This window comes from Choloepus didactylus, chromosome 21 (assembly GCF_015220235.1).
Source record: "Choloepus didactylus isolate mChoDid1 chromosome 21, mChoDid1.pri, whole genome shotgun sequence".
Classification (NCBI taxonomy): domain Eukaryota; kingdom Metazoa; phylum Chordata; class Mammalia; order Pilosa; family Megalonychidae; genus Choloepus; species Choloepus didactylus.
In genome coordinates this window covers 46,774,885-46,788,994 of record NC_051327.1, presented here as the reverse complement: position 1 = coordinate 46,788,994, position 14,110 = coordinate 46,774,885, and the positions used below count along the sequence as shown (strand labels likewise).

The window sequence follows — 14,110 nt, the reverse complement described above, 5'->3', positions numbered from 1 at the left end:
AGGAAACTGTTTCCTAGGGAAGAGGAGACGTTTGTGTAAATGGGGATACATGCTTATGCCCAAAACAAGATGCTTATACAGAAAAGATGAGGGAGGCTTTGGTCTGGAGCTATTCTCTAAACTTATTGTATGGATAAGCAATGGGGAAATGTGTTTTTTTGTTTCTCCTCCTCCTCCTCCTCCTTATCATCATCATCATCATCATCATGCTTCTTCTTCTTCTTTGTGAGCTCCTGGAACTCAAGGAAAGCTGTCATAACACTAGCTAGAAATACAAACTTAAGGAACAGCTGCCTCAGGGTCTAAATTCCAGTGATAACACAACAAAATATCTAAATGCCTAGGTTTCAACAAAAGATTACAAAACTCACAAAGAAACAGGAAGTGATGGCCCAGGCAAAGGAGAAGATTAAAGCATTAGAAATCATCAGTGAGGAAGACCAGACTTGGGACATACCTGACAATGACTTTTTTTTTTTTTTTTTTTTTTTTTTTTTTCCAACTGTAATATAGTCTCTTTATTCTTTTGTTAAAACTCTTCCAAAGTTAACCACTTCTGTTTGTAGATGACGAAATGCATAAAGATCCACTTCAAATGCTGGCACTGCTATGAACATGGTCTCCTCCCTTCAACACAGAATTAAGACTTTTGGTTCTTGTCTTTAATATTCCAGTCCCAGAAGTAAGTTAACTGTAGACTTCATCTGAAGACAGTCTTATGCTGCATGGCAGTTATCTACAACCAGGCTCTATCTTCTCCAGGAATACTACAGGATGAATTTAGTTTAATTAAACTAAGAGGCATTCTCTCAAATGAGTTTAAATGCATTTTTATTTTTAGACAACCTACATGACATGTTTTTCTTAAAAACAATGCCTCCGCTCCAAATAAATCAAGGTCAAAATAAATGAGTTCAAGATGGCATCAGTCCATCTGTCTAAGTCCTGGTATCGTGTGGATGACAAGCAGCAGCCAGTTATGATGACAGGTGATAGATCCAAGGAATTGCCAAGTTTGTTAACATTTCTCCATTTCTAAACCATCCTTAAAGAAAATCATATATGGGGTCACACCATCCTCACGGTAGTCCAGGAGAGCAACCATACCATCTGGATTCATGTTTTCACCAATATAGAACTGGTAGTTTTTGAAATTAGCAAGGATGTGCTTGACTTGTTCTGCAGCCCCTGTCATAAAAGGTTTTACTCTTTCTGGTCTCTGTTCTTCAAGTTTGCCTTTGATTGATTTCATGTAATCTTTGATATACTTTTTGTAGGCTTCTTTTGTGAAGCTAGTTTCCTGCAAGTGATGGTTCATGACAATATCAACACCGGTGACGACTGTGCTTTCGGTACCTTCACCCTCGGGGCCTTCAGCAGAGGCATTTCCACCAATGAGCGAGTCATCAATGCCACCCTCTGTCCTACTGACCATCTTCCCCTCCACCTCGAGGCACAGCCCGTCCGCGATCTCCCGGATCTTGTAAATGTCAGAGAACATCTCATCATGGCTGATGAGGTCCCGGTAGATGATCATGATGGCGGCTGGAGGGAGGCGGCGGCAGCGGCGCTGGCGTGGCAGGAGCCCGGAGCTCGGAGCGAGCGCGGAGCGGCCGGAGCGGCACCGGGGGGAGGGGGGAGCGGGCGGAAAAGCCTGACAATGACTTTTAAAAAATGGTCCTAAATATGCTCAAAGTACTAAAGGAAAACATGGACAAATAACTAAAGGCAATCATGAAACTGATAGATGAACACAAAGAGAATATCAATAGAGAGATGGAAATTATGAATAGGAAACAAACAGATCACACTAACAGAAATTTAAAGTCCCCTACAGGGATCCCTACAGCAGACTGGAGCTGGCAGAAGAAAGAATCAGTGAACTTGAATATAAGACAATTTAAATAATTCATTCTGAGGAGCAGAAAGAAGAATGAAGAAAATCGAACAGAGCCTGAAGAAGCTTGGGAAAACATTAAGTGTACTAATATATGCATTGTGGGAGTCCTAAAAGGAGAAGGGAGAAACAGGCAGAGGGAATATTCAAAGAAATAATGGCTGAAAAGTTCAGAAATTTAACAAAAGACATGAGTGTACAACATCTAAAACACTCAACAAAACTCCAAACAGGATAAACCCAAATAGACTTACACCATGCCATATTATAATCAGACAGTCAAATTCCAAAAATAAAGACAGAATTCTGGAAGCTGCAAGAGAGTAGCAATGTGTCACATACAAGGAAGTCTCAATTAGATTGTGCCAATTTCTCATTGGAAACCATGGAGGCAAGGAGGCAGTGGGATTACATATTTAAAGTGCTGAAAGAAAAAAAATTGCCAACCAAGAATTCTATATACAGCAAAACTGTCTTTCAAAAGTGAGGGAGAGTGAAGACATCCCCAGTTAAACAAAAGCTGAGGGACTTTGTCACCATTAGATTGGCCCTACAGAAGATGCTAAAAGAGAGTTTAGGAGGTTGAAAGGAAAGGATAATAGATAATAGATCAAAGCTACATGAAGAAATAAAGATCTCCATTGAGGGCAATGACATGGGTAAATATAAATGTCAATACTATTGTATTTCTACTGTGTAACTCCACTTTGTACTTCCTACAGGATCTAAAAGGTCATGCATAAAATGTAATGATAAATCAGGGGTTTTAGGACTCATAATGTAAAAACATGTAATGTGTGACAAGAACTGCATAAAAATGAGGGAAAAGAGGGGTATAGAAACATAATTTGTGAATACCATTGAATTTAAATTTGTACCATGCAAATGAAATTATTACAGATTTCAGATGTTAAATTTAAGCCCCATGGTAACTACAAAGAAAATATTTGAAAATATGCAAGCTCATAGAGACAGAAATTACAATACAGGTTGCCAGATGTGGGGAGAAGGGGGAATGGGGAGTTAATGTACAATGATGTAGGATTTCTGTTGGTGGAGATGGAAAAGTTTTAGTAATGGAAGGTGGTTATTAATACCACTGAATGGTATACTTGGGAGTGGTTGAAATGGGAAAGTTTATGTTGTATATATGTTCTCACGATTAAAAATAGAAAGTAAGAGCAACTAAAGAGACAATGACAATTAAATGCAGTACATGATCCTGGATGGGATCTAATAAGAGAGGAGAAAAGGCTCAAAGAGTCATTATTGGGACATTTGAAAAAGTTTGAATATAGACTGTAAACTTTCTATGTGTTAATTTTCTTGAACTTCATATCTGCACTTTAGGTGCTTACATAAGGGAATATCCTTGTTCTAGGTAATGTAGATGGCAGTAGTAATTGCTCAAGGAGCATGATGTATACAGTCCACACTTCAAGCATTCAGAAAAAGGACTATTGGCAGATTAGATAGATAGCTAAATAGAAAGAATGATGTAGCAAATGTGGCATAATGTTAAAATTAGTGAATCTAAAATTGATTGTGGTGATAGTTGCACAATTCAATATACTAAAACCACTGAATTGGACATTTTAAATGTGTGAATTGTATCGTATATGAATTTTATCTCAATAACGCTGTTACAAAAAACCTATGTTGTAGATGAATAGTCACAGACATGGAAAGATGGTCATAGTAAGTTGTTTGATAAAAAAAAAAAAAGAAAAAACAAACAAACCCCAAGGTTGCCAGGGGGCATTCTCTGACAGCCCTCCCCAAGCCTCAGCCTAATCCCCCTCTCCCCGACTTTAGCCCCTCGGTTCCCAGAGGCACTGCGCCCTCTGGGGGCAGGGACCGCATCGTAGTTTCTGTGTCCGCATCTCTCGTCCCCAGAATGGCTTAGGGACGGCGAATAAATGAATACATGAATGAGCCGACATGGGCAGGTGTGGGACCGCCCCTCCCCCCCAGGTGGCCGTAGGTCTCGGGCACCACATTCAGGTACAAGGCCTACTGCGCAGACGCAAACATTCCCACTCCTCCGGGGAGACTACACGGCCACGGCCGCCAAGCTCACGGCCCCCAGCTTGGGTCGAGGCTCTCTGGGTCACCAGGCGGGGAGTGGGGTCGGGGGCGGTACTCCGGCCCCTTCCAGCCCCAGGTACTGGATGCTCCAGACCCGGAGCCACTGCCTTTTCCCGACTGCGGAGACACCGCCCAGGTCGGACCCAGCGCCCAGGCCTGACAGGAACTGGCCTCACGTGAAGCCAAGCCGCGGCCGGACAGGGGAATCACCGCGGCCTGGGTCACTCTGGTACCCAGAATGGATAACGAGACTGGAAAATGCCCTAAAAGAACAAGGCGGCGACTGGCCTCCACGGCCGTCACTTAGATGCAGTGGGAAGCCTGACACCCGCTTCCTCCAGTTGGTCTTATCAGATTAAGATTCAGGTGCGAACTCTCCGCTCCAGCTCTGGCAAATCCTCACCTCTGATTGGCGTCCGAGAAGATTGATTTGAGGAAGCGATTCCCGGAAGCGCCCAGCGATTGGGCCGCTCCCACCAAGCCAAACACACGGGGCCGCGCTGATTGGTTCCTAGGGACAGATTCCCCGACGCTGTTGCTAGGTGGTGCCTGGCGGGAGGCTGGGTTTGGAGGCGCCGCCTGAGGGGTTTCGAGGTGGTTAAGGCTTGGTGAGCGCACGCTGGGCTTCCCCGCGATTCCACTTCTGGCCTGTCTGTTCCGAAGGCCTTTTGACAAAATGAAGATGATGTTTGTTTCGGTTTGTTAAAGCTACCAAAATGCAATATACGAGAAATGGATTGGATTTTATACAGGGGATTTATTAGGTTACAAATTTACAGTCCCAAGGCCATACAAGTGTCCAAACTAAAGTATCAGTGAGTTACTTACAGAAGTGCCCTCTTCCCTTTTCTCCACAGCAACAACGACTACGTTGGCCGGGTCAGGGTCTTATTTTTTGTTGCTTCTATCTCACACTGTAGTGATAATAATCATAAAAACAACAGCCTTTGCAATGTTCATGAGTTGTGCAAAGCACTTCAAATACATTACCTCCTTTAATCTTCAAAACAACCTCACAAGGCCGGTCAGCTCAGTTTAGGAATGCAGACACCAAGCTCAGTCCAGTAAGGAATTTTCTCCACTGTCACACTGCTAAGATAAGAGCCAGTCATGTAGTCCTGTGTCTGGCTTTGAAGCACGTCTCCTAACCATTATGCTACTTCTCAACCCAGCAATTGCTCAAAAATATCAAAGTAATGAAAAAAACTTCTTGGCTTCCCTCTTACACACAAACACACACACAAGAAAGGCGTGACCTTCCTCCTTCCAGAGGTCCACAGGGTACCTTCATTCCATGACTGACCTTCTTCTCAGACTCGGAGGTACAGGACCTGTGATGGGCTCACAGTTCAGTGGAAAGCATGCAGGCCTTGGAGTCAGAGGGACCTCTCTTGACACCTGGCTCCACTTGTTGGCAGGTGTGTGATGTAAGCAAGTTACTTTACCTTGCCCAGTGTAGGTTTTTTAGTCTGTTTTAGTTTCCTAGGCTACTCAATCAAATAGCATGAAATGGGTTGGCTTAAACAATGGGAATTTATTAGCTTATATTTTTGAGGCTTAAAGAAAGTCCATTCATGGCATCATCAGGCAATGCTTTCTTCCCAAAGACTGGTGTTCTGGGGCTGGCTGCTGGCAGTCCTTGGCTTCTCTGTCATGTGACAAGCACATGGCAGTATCTGCTGGTCTCTTCCTTTTCTTCTGGGTTTTGTTGATGTCAGCTTCTTGCTTCCATGGCTTTCTTTTCTTTGTCTGAATTTCATTCTCTTATAAAGGACTCCAGTAATAAGATTCAGACCCACCCTGACTGAGGTGGGCCACAACTTAAACTGAAATAACCTCATCAAAAGTCCTTCTTACCCTGTGTTCTCAACCACAGGAATGGATTAACTTTAAGGACATTTTTTTCTTGGGTACATACAGTTCCAAAACACCACAGTCTGTAAAATTAGTATCATACTATTTATCTCACAGAGATGTCATGTGAGGCTTTAAATGAGTTAATTGTGTGAAGCGTGGGGCCTTTGGTAGGTGGTTAATTCAAAGGAGTTATTTTCTGAGTGAGAGAGAGCTCAGTCAACAAGAGGGGTGCTGCCTGACATGTTCTACTATAAGCAGTGAGAAATGCTGTAAGGATAAAATAGCTTTTATTCTTGGAGAAGCCTTGAAGGTTGGGGGTATGGTCTTCAACCCCTCTCTCCAGATCCCACCCCTTGGCTAGTTGGGTATCTCCCCCTCCCCTGTCTCTGGGGCACCCCCTCACTCTCCAAGGCTGATTCATTGGACCCCTGGAAGATATGTGGTTAGTGCTTAGTGCCCTCAAGTGGATCCGGCTCAAAGAACTAAGACCCTGACTCTTTTGTCTACTTCTTTTTACTCTTTCCATTTAAAAAATTAAATAGACACTTTTAATAGTAGATTAAATACAGCTTACTCTCCTTTGTACCTATGACTCATAGTTCTTGGGAGTTAATAGCTCAGTTCACTTGAGTTCCTCCAAGGTAGACAATGTGCCTTAAATGCAGTATGTGTGCAGCCAGTGTTTCCAGAACAAATGAGAAACCAGAGTATAGAATATTGGGTAGAGAGACTTATTTTTTTTTTTATTGTGATAACATATATAACACAAAATTTTCCATTTTTAACATGTACAATTCAGTGGTATTAATTATATTCACAGCACTGTGCTACCATCACTAGTATCCTTTAGCAAAATTTTGTAATTACCCCAAACAGAAACTCTGTTTAAGCATTAAGCAAAAATTCCCTATTCCTCCCTCTCCCTGGTAACCTTTAATCCACTTTCTGTCTCTGTTCTGGTTTGCTAATGCTGCCTTTTGCAAAATACCAGAAATGGATTGGCTTTTATATAGGGGGTTTATTTGGTTACACAGTTAGAGTCTTAAGTCCATAAAGTGTCCAAGGTAAGCCATCAACAATCAATCAGGTACCTTCACTGGAGGATGGCCAGTGGTTTCCGGAAAACCTCTGTTAGCTGGGAAGGCATGTGGCCGGCATCTGTTCCAGAGTTCTGGTTTCAAAATGGCTTTCTCCCAGGTCATTCCTCTCTTAGCGCCTGTGCATTCTTCAAAGTGTCCCTCTTGGCTGTAGCAAGCTTGCTCCTTCTGTTTGAGCTTATATAGTGCTCCAGTAAACTAGTCAGAGCCCACAGTGAATGGATGGGGCCACACCTCCATGGAAATTATCTAATCGGAGTTATCACCTACAGTTGGGTGGGTCGCATCTCCATGGAAACACTCAAGGAATTACAATCTAATCAACACTAATATGTCTGCCCACACAAGACTGCATCAAAGATAATGGCGTTTTGGGGGACATAGTACATCCAAGCCAGCACAGTGTCTATGAATTTGCTCCTTCTAGATATTTCAAATAAGTGGAATCATACAATATTTGTCTTTTGGTGTCTGCCTTATTTCACTTAATATAATTATTTCAAGGTTCATTCCTTTTCCCCCTCCCCCCCTCCCCCTCCTCCTCTTCATCTTCTTTTTCCCTGCATCGGGTGTTTATGTAAGGCTTGTGACTGCTAGCTGTCCCATGCTCAGCCCTGCCTCTCAACAAAAGCAACTACACATGAAACAGTTAACATGGGTGTATCAGCCCCCTGCCAGGGCTCAGCCAAGTGGTCTCGGGGTCTGCAAATTCCACACCTGGGCCACAGGCATTGGAAAGTATGGGAGGAGGGTGGAAAGTCCCGTTAAAACTGGCACGGGTCTAATGAGGAGAGGGTGGGCCTGCCTTTGCCCAGGGGCATCAGGAAACTGGTTCCAGAGGGGTTCAGGCCCCAAAGCCAGGGAGGGCCGGAGACTGGGAACAGGGAGTAAGTCAATGGCTTTGGAAGCCAACCGGGGCCAGTTCAACCCCGCGGGTCTGCAAGCACAACACACGCACAGCAACCCCGGTCCCCCCACCCTCTCACACTGCACCCACTCCCCATTCACACACGGAGGGCTGGCGCAGCCCGGGGCCCACATCTGACTTAGTACCCAGAAGGAGCGGGGGGGGGGTCCTATCTCCTTGGTGGGCGGGACCGAGAAGGGGTGGGTCCTCTGTGTTCCTACTGATTGGCCGCCTGGCAGGCGTCTATCCAATCGCTGTACAGGTCCACCGTTGCAAGGTAGGAACTGACAGGTCACGGGCGTCTGGAATTCCTCTAAGTACAGGGTGTAGGAGATGACTCCGGTGTTGCAGGCTCCATTTTCATGTCACAAGACTTCTCATGGTCACAGAAGGGGCAGGTAAACTGGGTCTCTAGGATGCCCATCATCTTCTTGGGAGTCGGCTTCCGTTTTGACTTGGGGCGCCCCAAGTCCCCAGGAGGGTGAACCTGCACTGGCCTTTCCTTGCTGTGACGACTTTGTTCACCCGGGAGACAGCCTTCAGTCCTTTTTCTGGCTGAATAATATTTCATTGTATGCATATGCCCTATTTTGTTTATGCATTCATCTGTTGATGGACATTTGCGTTCTGTCCACTTTTGGCAGTGGTGTGAATAAATGCTGCTATGAGCACTGGTGTACAAGTATCTGTTTGAGTCCTCGCTTTCCATTCTTTTGGGTATAGACCTATAAATATACCTTTCAATTCTTCTGGAATCTCAGAAGCATGCCTATGGGGAAAAGGGGATGCAGAGCCTTTGGTCCCAGGCCTCACTCTCAAGAAGTCCTCAATTTAAATTTTTGATTTTATCCTCAAACAAGGGTATGGACCCAGAGACACTGAGAGACTTGAAAGAAAACCTTCATTAGATAAACTTAAAGTTGTGCCTCATTACTGGAAATTACTTTGCCTTGCCTCCTATATTATTTTTCTAACTAAGAATTATTTTGTGAATAGCACAATTATATTGCAATGCAATTTTTGTGTTAACAAGCATCACTTTGCTAAATGCAAACATTTAAAATATATCGCTGCTTTTACTATCCTGTTTTAGTTTTGGCGGATTTTTTTCCCCATTTTAAAACTATGATGGCAACTATTTTAAAAAATGAAAAAAGGTAATAGCGAGGACCTCTCCTAATCTTTGGAAAGATGATTTATTAGACCCGGGTGGGCTTCGGGTCCTGAGATGCCCCCTTCCCTCCGGAGTGCCAGGGACGTTTCCCACCCGGAGCTTCAGGACAGCCCCTTATTTATTTTGATTGATTGATTGATTGATTGCCCCTAGGAAACCTCTCATTTTGGGAAAATCCTGGGAAAGTCCCTTAGAAAACGTGGCGGCGCCTTCTTCCTCATTTCTCACACCAGCAATATGCCGTCCTTTCCTGGCTTAGTCAAGCTGACCTTACTAAACATGGCACCGTTGGGCCCCCACCCTTTTCTTTGCGGGTAAGTAAAGTGGCACTTTCCACTGCGCTGTAGTGGGCGTTTCGTACCGGGCTCTATTATCACGGTCGTTGATGGGACAATTCCAGTCAAAGGGTCGAAAGAAGATGCCCGATGATTGGGCCTCAGAGGGTGGGGACTTTTGACTGGCGCTCGCGTGGGAGTAACAGGACGTGCGAGCCGTTAGAGATCTCGGTGGGTGATCCGGGTGCTGGGAGGAAAAGCCGAAGTAGGAAGGCAGGTTCTGGGAACTGCAGCACTTTGAGACCGGGCCTGTGGCTGCCCGCGGGTGCAATGGAGCAGCCGGGAGTGCGGTGGGAAACCCAGGCGGCTCTGCCCTGCGGGAGCTCGGCGTCGGGGGTCAGCGCCTCCCAGGCCCTGGCCTCGATTCTTGCTGCACTAGGGGAGGGGCTGAGCATCCTCGAGGTCCGCAAATCCCCGCCCGCCTTTGTAGCGGTGGAATCTGAGATTTGTAGGTTGGAGCTTCGGTGCGCGAGTTTGGCACTTAAATTGGTTCAAAACGGTCAGTGTTGATCCCTACGTCCGAAGATCTTTGTGTAAAATTCCTACAAAGAGGTCTTGTGAGAATCAAACAAAACGTATGAAAGCGTATATGAAATGTTCAGAATTGAGAACAGGAAGTGGATGAGGGGTTGCCTAGTGCTGGGGGTGGGGGTGGGGGTGGGGGTGAGGGTGGGGGTGGGAGGTTGGGAGGAATGAATATACAGAAAAACTCCGAATTGTACGCTTTCAATGGGTGAATTGTATGGTATGTGAATTACATCTCAAAGTTGTTTTTAAAATGTGTGAAATTTCTTTGCAACTTCACAAAAATTTGGGGCACTCCACAAAATTCTCCCCATCGATTATGTAATTTGTCCTTCATCCAATCTTTTGAGGTAAGCAAAAGAGCTGCCCAGAGGACACAAATAATTGTAGAACAGAAGGGACAGTGAGAAAATGCCCTAGAAGATCAGAAGCAAGAGAGACTTTTAGAAGGCTTTGGGGAGGAAGTACCATGGAGATGAGCCTTCAAGGGTGATAGAATCTTGACAGACTTGAAGTAGTGACATTCTAGAAGGATGTGAAGACATAGGACGTATACTAACATGATAATTAATTCAGTTTGGCTCAGGTGTAGGGTATTTGAGATAGAGTTTGCAAAAGTCAGTTGGGGTAAGCTCACGCTATTTGAGATGGTCATGATATTTGGGGCTTGTTAGAATGGGTTGGGACATCCCAACTCTGATATTTATTATGTAATAGCTTTGTGACATTTGGTCAGTCACCTTACATCTCTGAGCTGCAGTTTAGTCAGAGTCCCTACCTTGCAAAGGTGTGAAACACAGCATCTGGTAGGAGTTGATAAGTGTTAGTTCCCTTCTTTTCTCTGAGGGTTAAGGAAGCACTCCTTTCTCCTCACACTGTAGGCAGCAGGGAGGCTGTGAATGTTCTTCAGCAAGGGAGTGGTATTGGGCTGAGTTTTTTTTTTTAATACAATTTTATTGAGATATATTCACGTAACATACAAGCATTCAAAGTATACAATCAGTTGTTTACAGTATCATCATATAGTTGTGCTTTCATCACCATGATCAAACTTTGAACATTTTCAGTACACCAAAAAATAAACATTAAAATAAAAAAGAACATCTAAAACATCCCATTCCCCTCCTCCCCTATTGTTCATTTACTTTTTAAAATACAGTTTGAGATATATTCACACACCCTACAGTCATCCACAGTGTACAGTTATTCACAACACCATCATACAGTTGTGCATTCATCACCAGAATCAATTTTTGAACCTTTTCCTTACTCCAAATTAAGAGTAAAAGCAAAAAGAACACCTAGATCTTTCCATCCCCTCCATCCCACCCTGTTCTTCACCTAATTTTTGTCCCCATTTTTCCACTCATCTGTCCATACACTGGATAAAGGAAGTGCGAGTCACAAGATTTTCAGTCACACTGTGAAAGCTACATAGTTATACAATTGTCTTCAAGAATCAAGGTCACTGGGTTGCAGTTTGACAGCTTCAGGTATTTCCCTCTAGCCATTCCAACACACTAAAAACTAAAAAAGTGATATCTGTATAGCGCATAAGAATGCCCTCCAGAGTGACCTCTCAACTCCATTTGAAATCTCTCAGCGATTGGAACCTTGTTTTGTTTCATCTCTCCTCCTTATTTTGGTCAAGAAGATCCTCTCAATCCCATAGTGCTGGTCCGGGCTCATCTTCAGGAGTCATTTCCCACATTGCCAGGGGGATTTACACCCCTGGGTGTCATGTCCTATGTAGGACCAGCTGAGTAGGCTTAAAGAGAGAAGGGGCCACATCTGAGCAACAGAGAGCTTCTCTAGGGGGGAAAGCTGAGTTTAAAATTTGGGAGAAGATGACCTGGAGATGAGTAGAGGCTTTTGCTTTAGTTCATCCAGGTGAAAGTAGGAATGGACCAGAGGGTCCTTTATAGAACCTTTGGCGTGTGGTCTGCCATGTTCTAAAAGAATGACCTGGACTCATACTGTACTATTCAGAGGAAATTCTTATGGGCCCCAACCCAGTAAGCCAATTTCCTGAATTTAATCTGGGGAGGTCAGAGGTGGGTCCCAGATCCCATTTCATGGTCTCCTCCAACTTAATTTGTTAAAGCTCTGCTCCTTTCTTCCACAAACATCCTCCTTCCCTCTTGAGAAGGAGGACTATGGATACTTTGTCCTTTCAAGATTCCCTAGGGCTGGGGAATGCAGAGTGCAACTTGTTCCCTCATTTCTCATTTTTTTCCAGCAAATCCAGCCTCTCTTTTGATATTACTGGCTGCTAGGTTTCATCTACTTTGTTATCATCTGTCCTACCTAATATGCACATAGTGTGAATAAACACACAAAACACACTTCAACCAGGCTTCTGCCCCACTGTTCTATTAAAACAATTCTCTCCAAGGGGTACAACCCTCTCATTACTCTGTTTATTCTGCCTCTCTCCTCTATTGACTTCTGAATCCCTTTTGGTTTTGTTTCATTTTGTGTCTTGGCTATGCTTTCTCCATCTTCCTTTATACATCCATCATTTTTAAAGTGCGTTTCCCCAAGGTTCAAGCATCCACACTCTTTCCCTTGGTTTCAGTGGTCAGTTATAGCCTCTAGGCCAGCGGTTCCCAACTAGGGTGATTTTTTCCCCCAGGGAACATTTGGCAATGTTTAGAGATGCTTTTGGTTGTCACAATAGGAGGGGAAGTTTCTGTTGGCATTCAGTGGGTTGAAGGTAGGAATGCTTCTATTAATCATCCTACCATGCACAGGACAACTCCATACAACAAAATATCAACTTAGCCCAAAATATCAATAGTGCTGAGGTTGAGAAATCCTGTCCTAGGCCCACACATCCAATTGACTGCTAAATATTTTCACTTGGTTGTTGAACCACAAGATTGATATTTGTTCTAGAACTGAACTTTGCCCTTTTCCAAATTTATGTACTATCCAGCTAGACTTCACTCTTCTTGTTTTGGCGTATTAGGCCTAGAGTCCCAAACTTCGGAGTTAACAGACTCCTTCCTTTTCATGGCTTTCCCCTGCCAGACCTGAGACTCTACTGTGTACTGGATGCATAGAATAAATCAGTGAAACAAACAGGCCAAGATCCTCGCCTCAAGGAGTTTACATTCTTAGTGGGGGAGAGACAGTTTCTAAATGGATATAAATAAGCAATTCTTCCAGTTGACTCTATAATCCTTTCTTTTCCATTCCCATCATTCTTCCTATGTGTAACACATTGCCCCAAAACTTAGTGGCTTAAACAACAAACATTGATTATCTCATACGCTCTGTGGATCAGGAATTTGAGAGAGGCTTAGCTGGATGGTTCTGGCTCAGGGATTCTCATTAGGCTGCAGCAATCTGAAGCCTTGACTGGGGCTGGAGGATGTGCTTCCAAGCCCACATTGTTGTCATCAGGAGGCCTCAGTTCTTTGCCATGTGGGCCTCTCTACAGGGCTCCATTGGGCTGCTTACAACATGTCAGCTGGCTTCCCTCAGAGCAAGTGATTCAAGAAAGAGAGTGTGTGTCTTTTTATGACCTAATCGCCAAAGTCACACACTGTCCTGTCTGCTTTATTCTGTTCATTAGATTCAAGTAACTAGGTCCAGTTCATACTCAAGAAGAGGGGAATGAGTCTCCAACTCTTGAAACTCTTGAAAGGGAGAGATTCAGAGAACCCATGGATGTATTTGTAAAATCACCACACCTCCCTTCCTATTATAAACTAGCCTATTACAATAATTTGCTTCTCATATATACTCATTCCCCAATCCACACCTTGCTAAATCTTCCTAAAGCATTGGCTGGTTTGATTCTGTAATGTACTCCATAAAAGACTATGTTCTTTTAATCCCCTCTTGTGGGGGCAGACCTATTGTGAGTGGGATCTTTTGAACAGATTATTTCTATGGAGATGTGACCCCACCCATTCAGGGTGGCTCTTAATTAGTTTACTGGAGTCCTTAAGAAAGCTCAGAGCAGACACAGACCCAGACACTTGGAGATGCAGACAGAAAGATGTTTGGAGATGCTAAGCTAAGAGATGAAGCCCAGAGTTTGCCCCAGAGAAGCTAAGTGAGAACCCACAGACACTTAGAGAAAACCACTGGAAGCAAAGCTGAAAGCAATGGAACCTGGGAGCAAAGAACCAGCAGATGCCAGCCATGTTCATTCCCAGCTGACAGAGGTGTTCCAGATGCCATCAGCCTTTCTTCAGTGAAGATACCCTCTTGTTGATG

The 14,110-nt window shown here is 44.1% G+C and overlaps 1 protein-coding gene and 1 pseudogene across 1 annotated transcript; both read right to left on the bottom strand.

Annotated features, from left to right (window-relative positions):
- Positions 1 to 814: 814 nt before the first annotated feature.
- LOC119517601 (translationally-controlled tumor protein) lies at positions 815 to 1,654 on the bottom strand. The gene has a single exon (XM_037814454.1). The coding sequence runs from the start codon at positions 1,535 to 1,537 to the stop codon at positions 1,019 to 1,021; it is 519 nt and encodes a 172-aa protein (XP_037670382.1). The 5' UTR covers positions 1,538 to 1,654; the 3' UTR covers positions 815 to 1,018.
- Positions 1,655 to 8,063: 6,409 nt separating this feature from the next.
- LOC119517277 lies at positions 8,064 to 8,417 on the bottom strand (annotated as a pseudogene).
- Positions 8,418 to 14,110: the final 5,693 nt, after the last annotated feature.

Bases quoted from the DNA above. Each gene is read 5' to 3' on its own strand.
- LOC119517601 (XM_037814454.1), bottom strand. From the start codon at position 1,537: ATGATCATCTACCGGGACCTCATCAGCCATGATGAGATGTTCTCTGAC.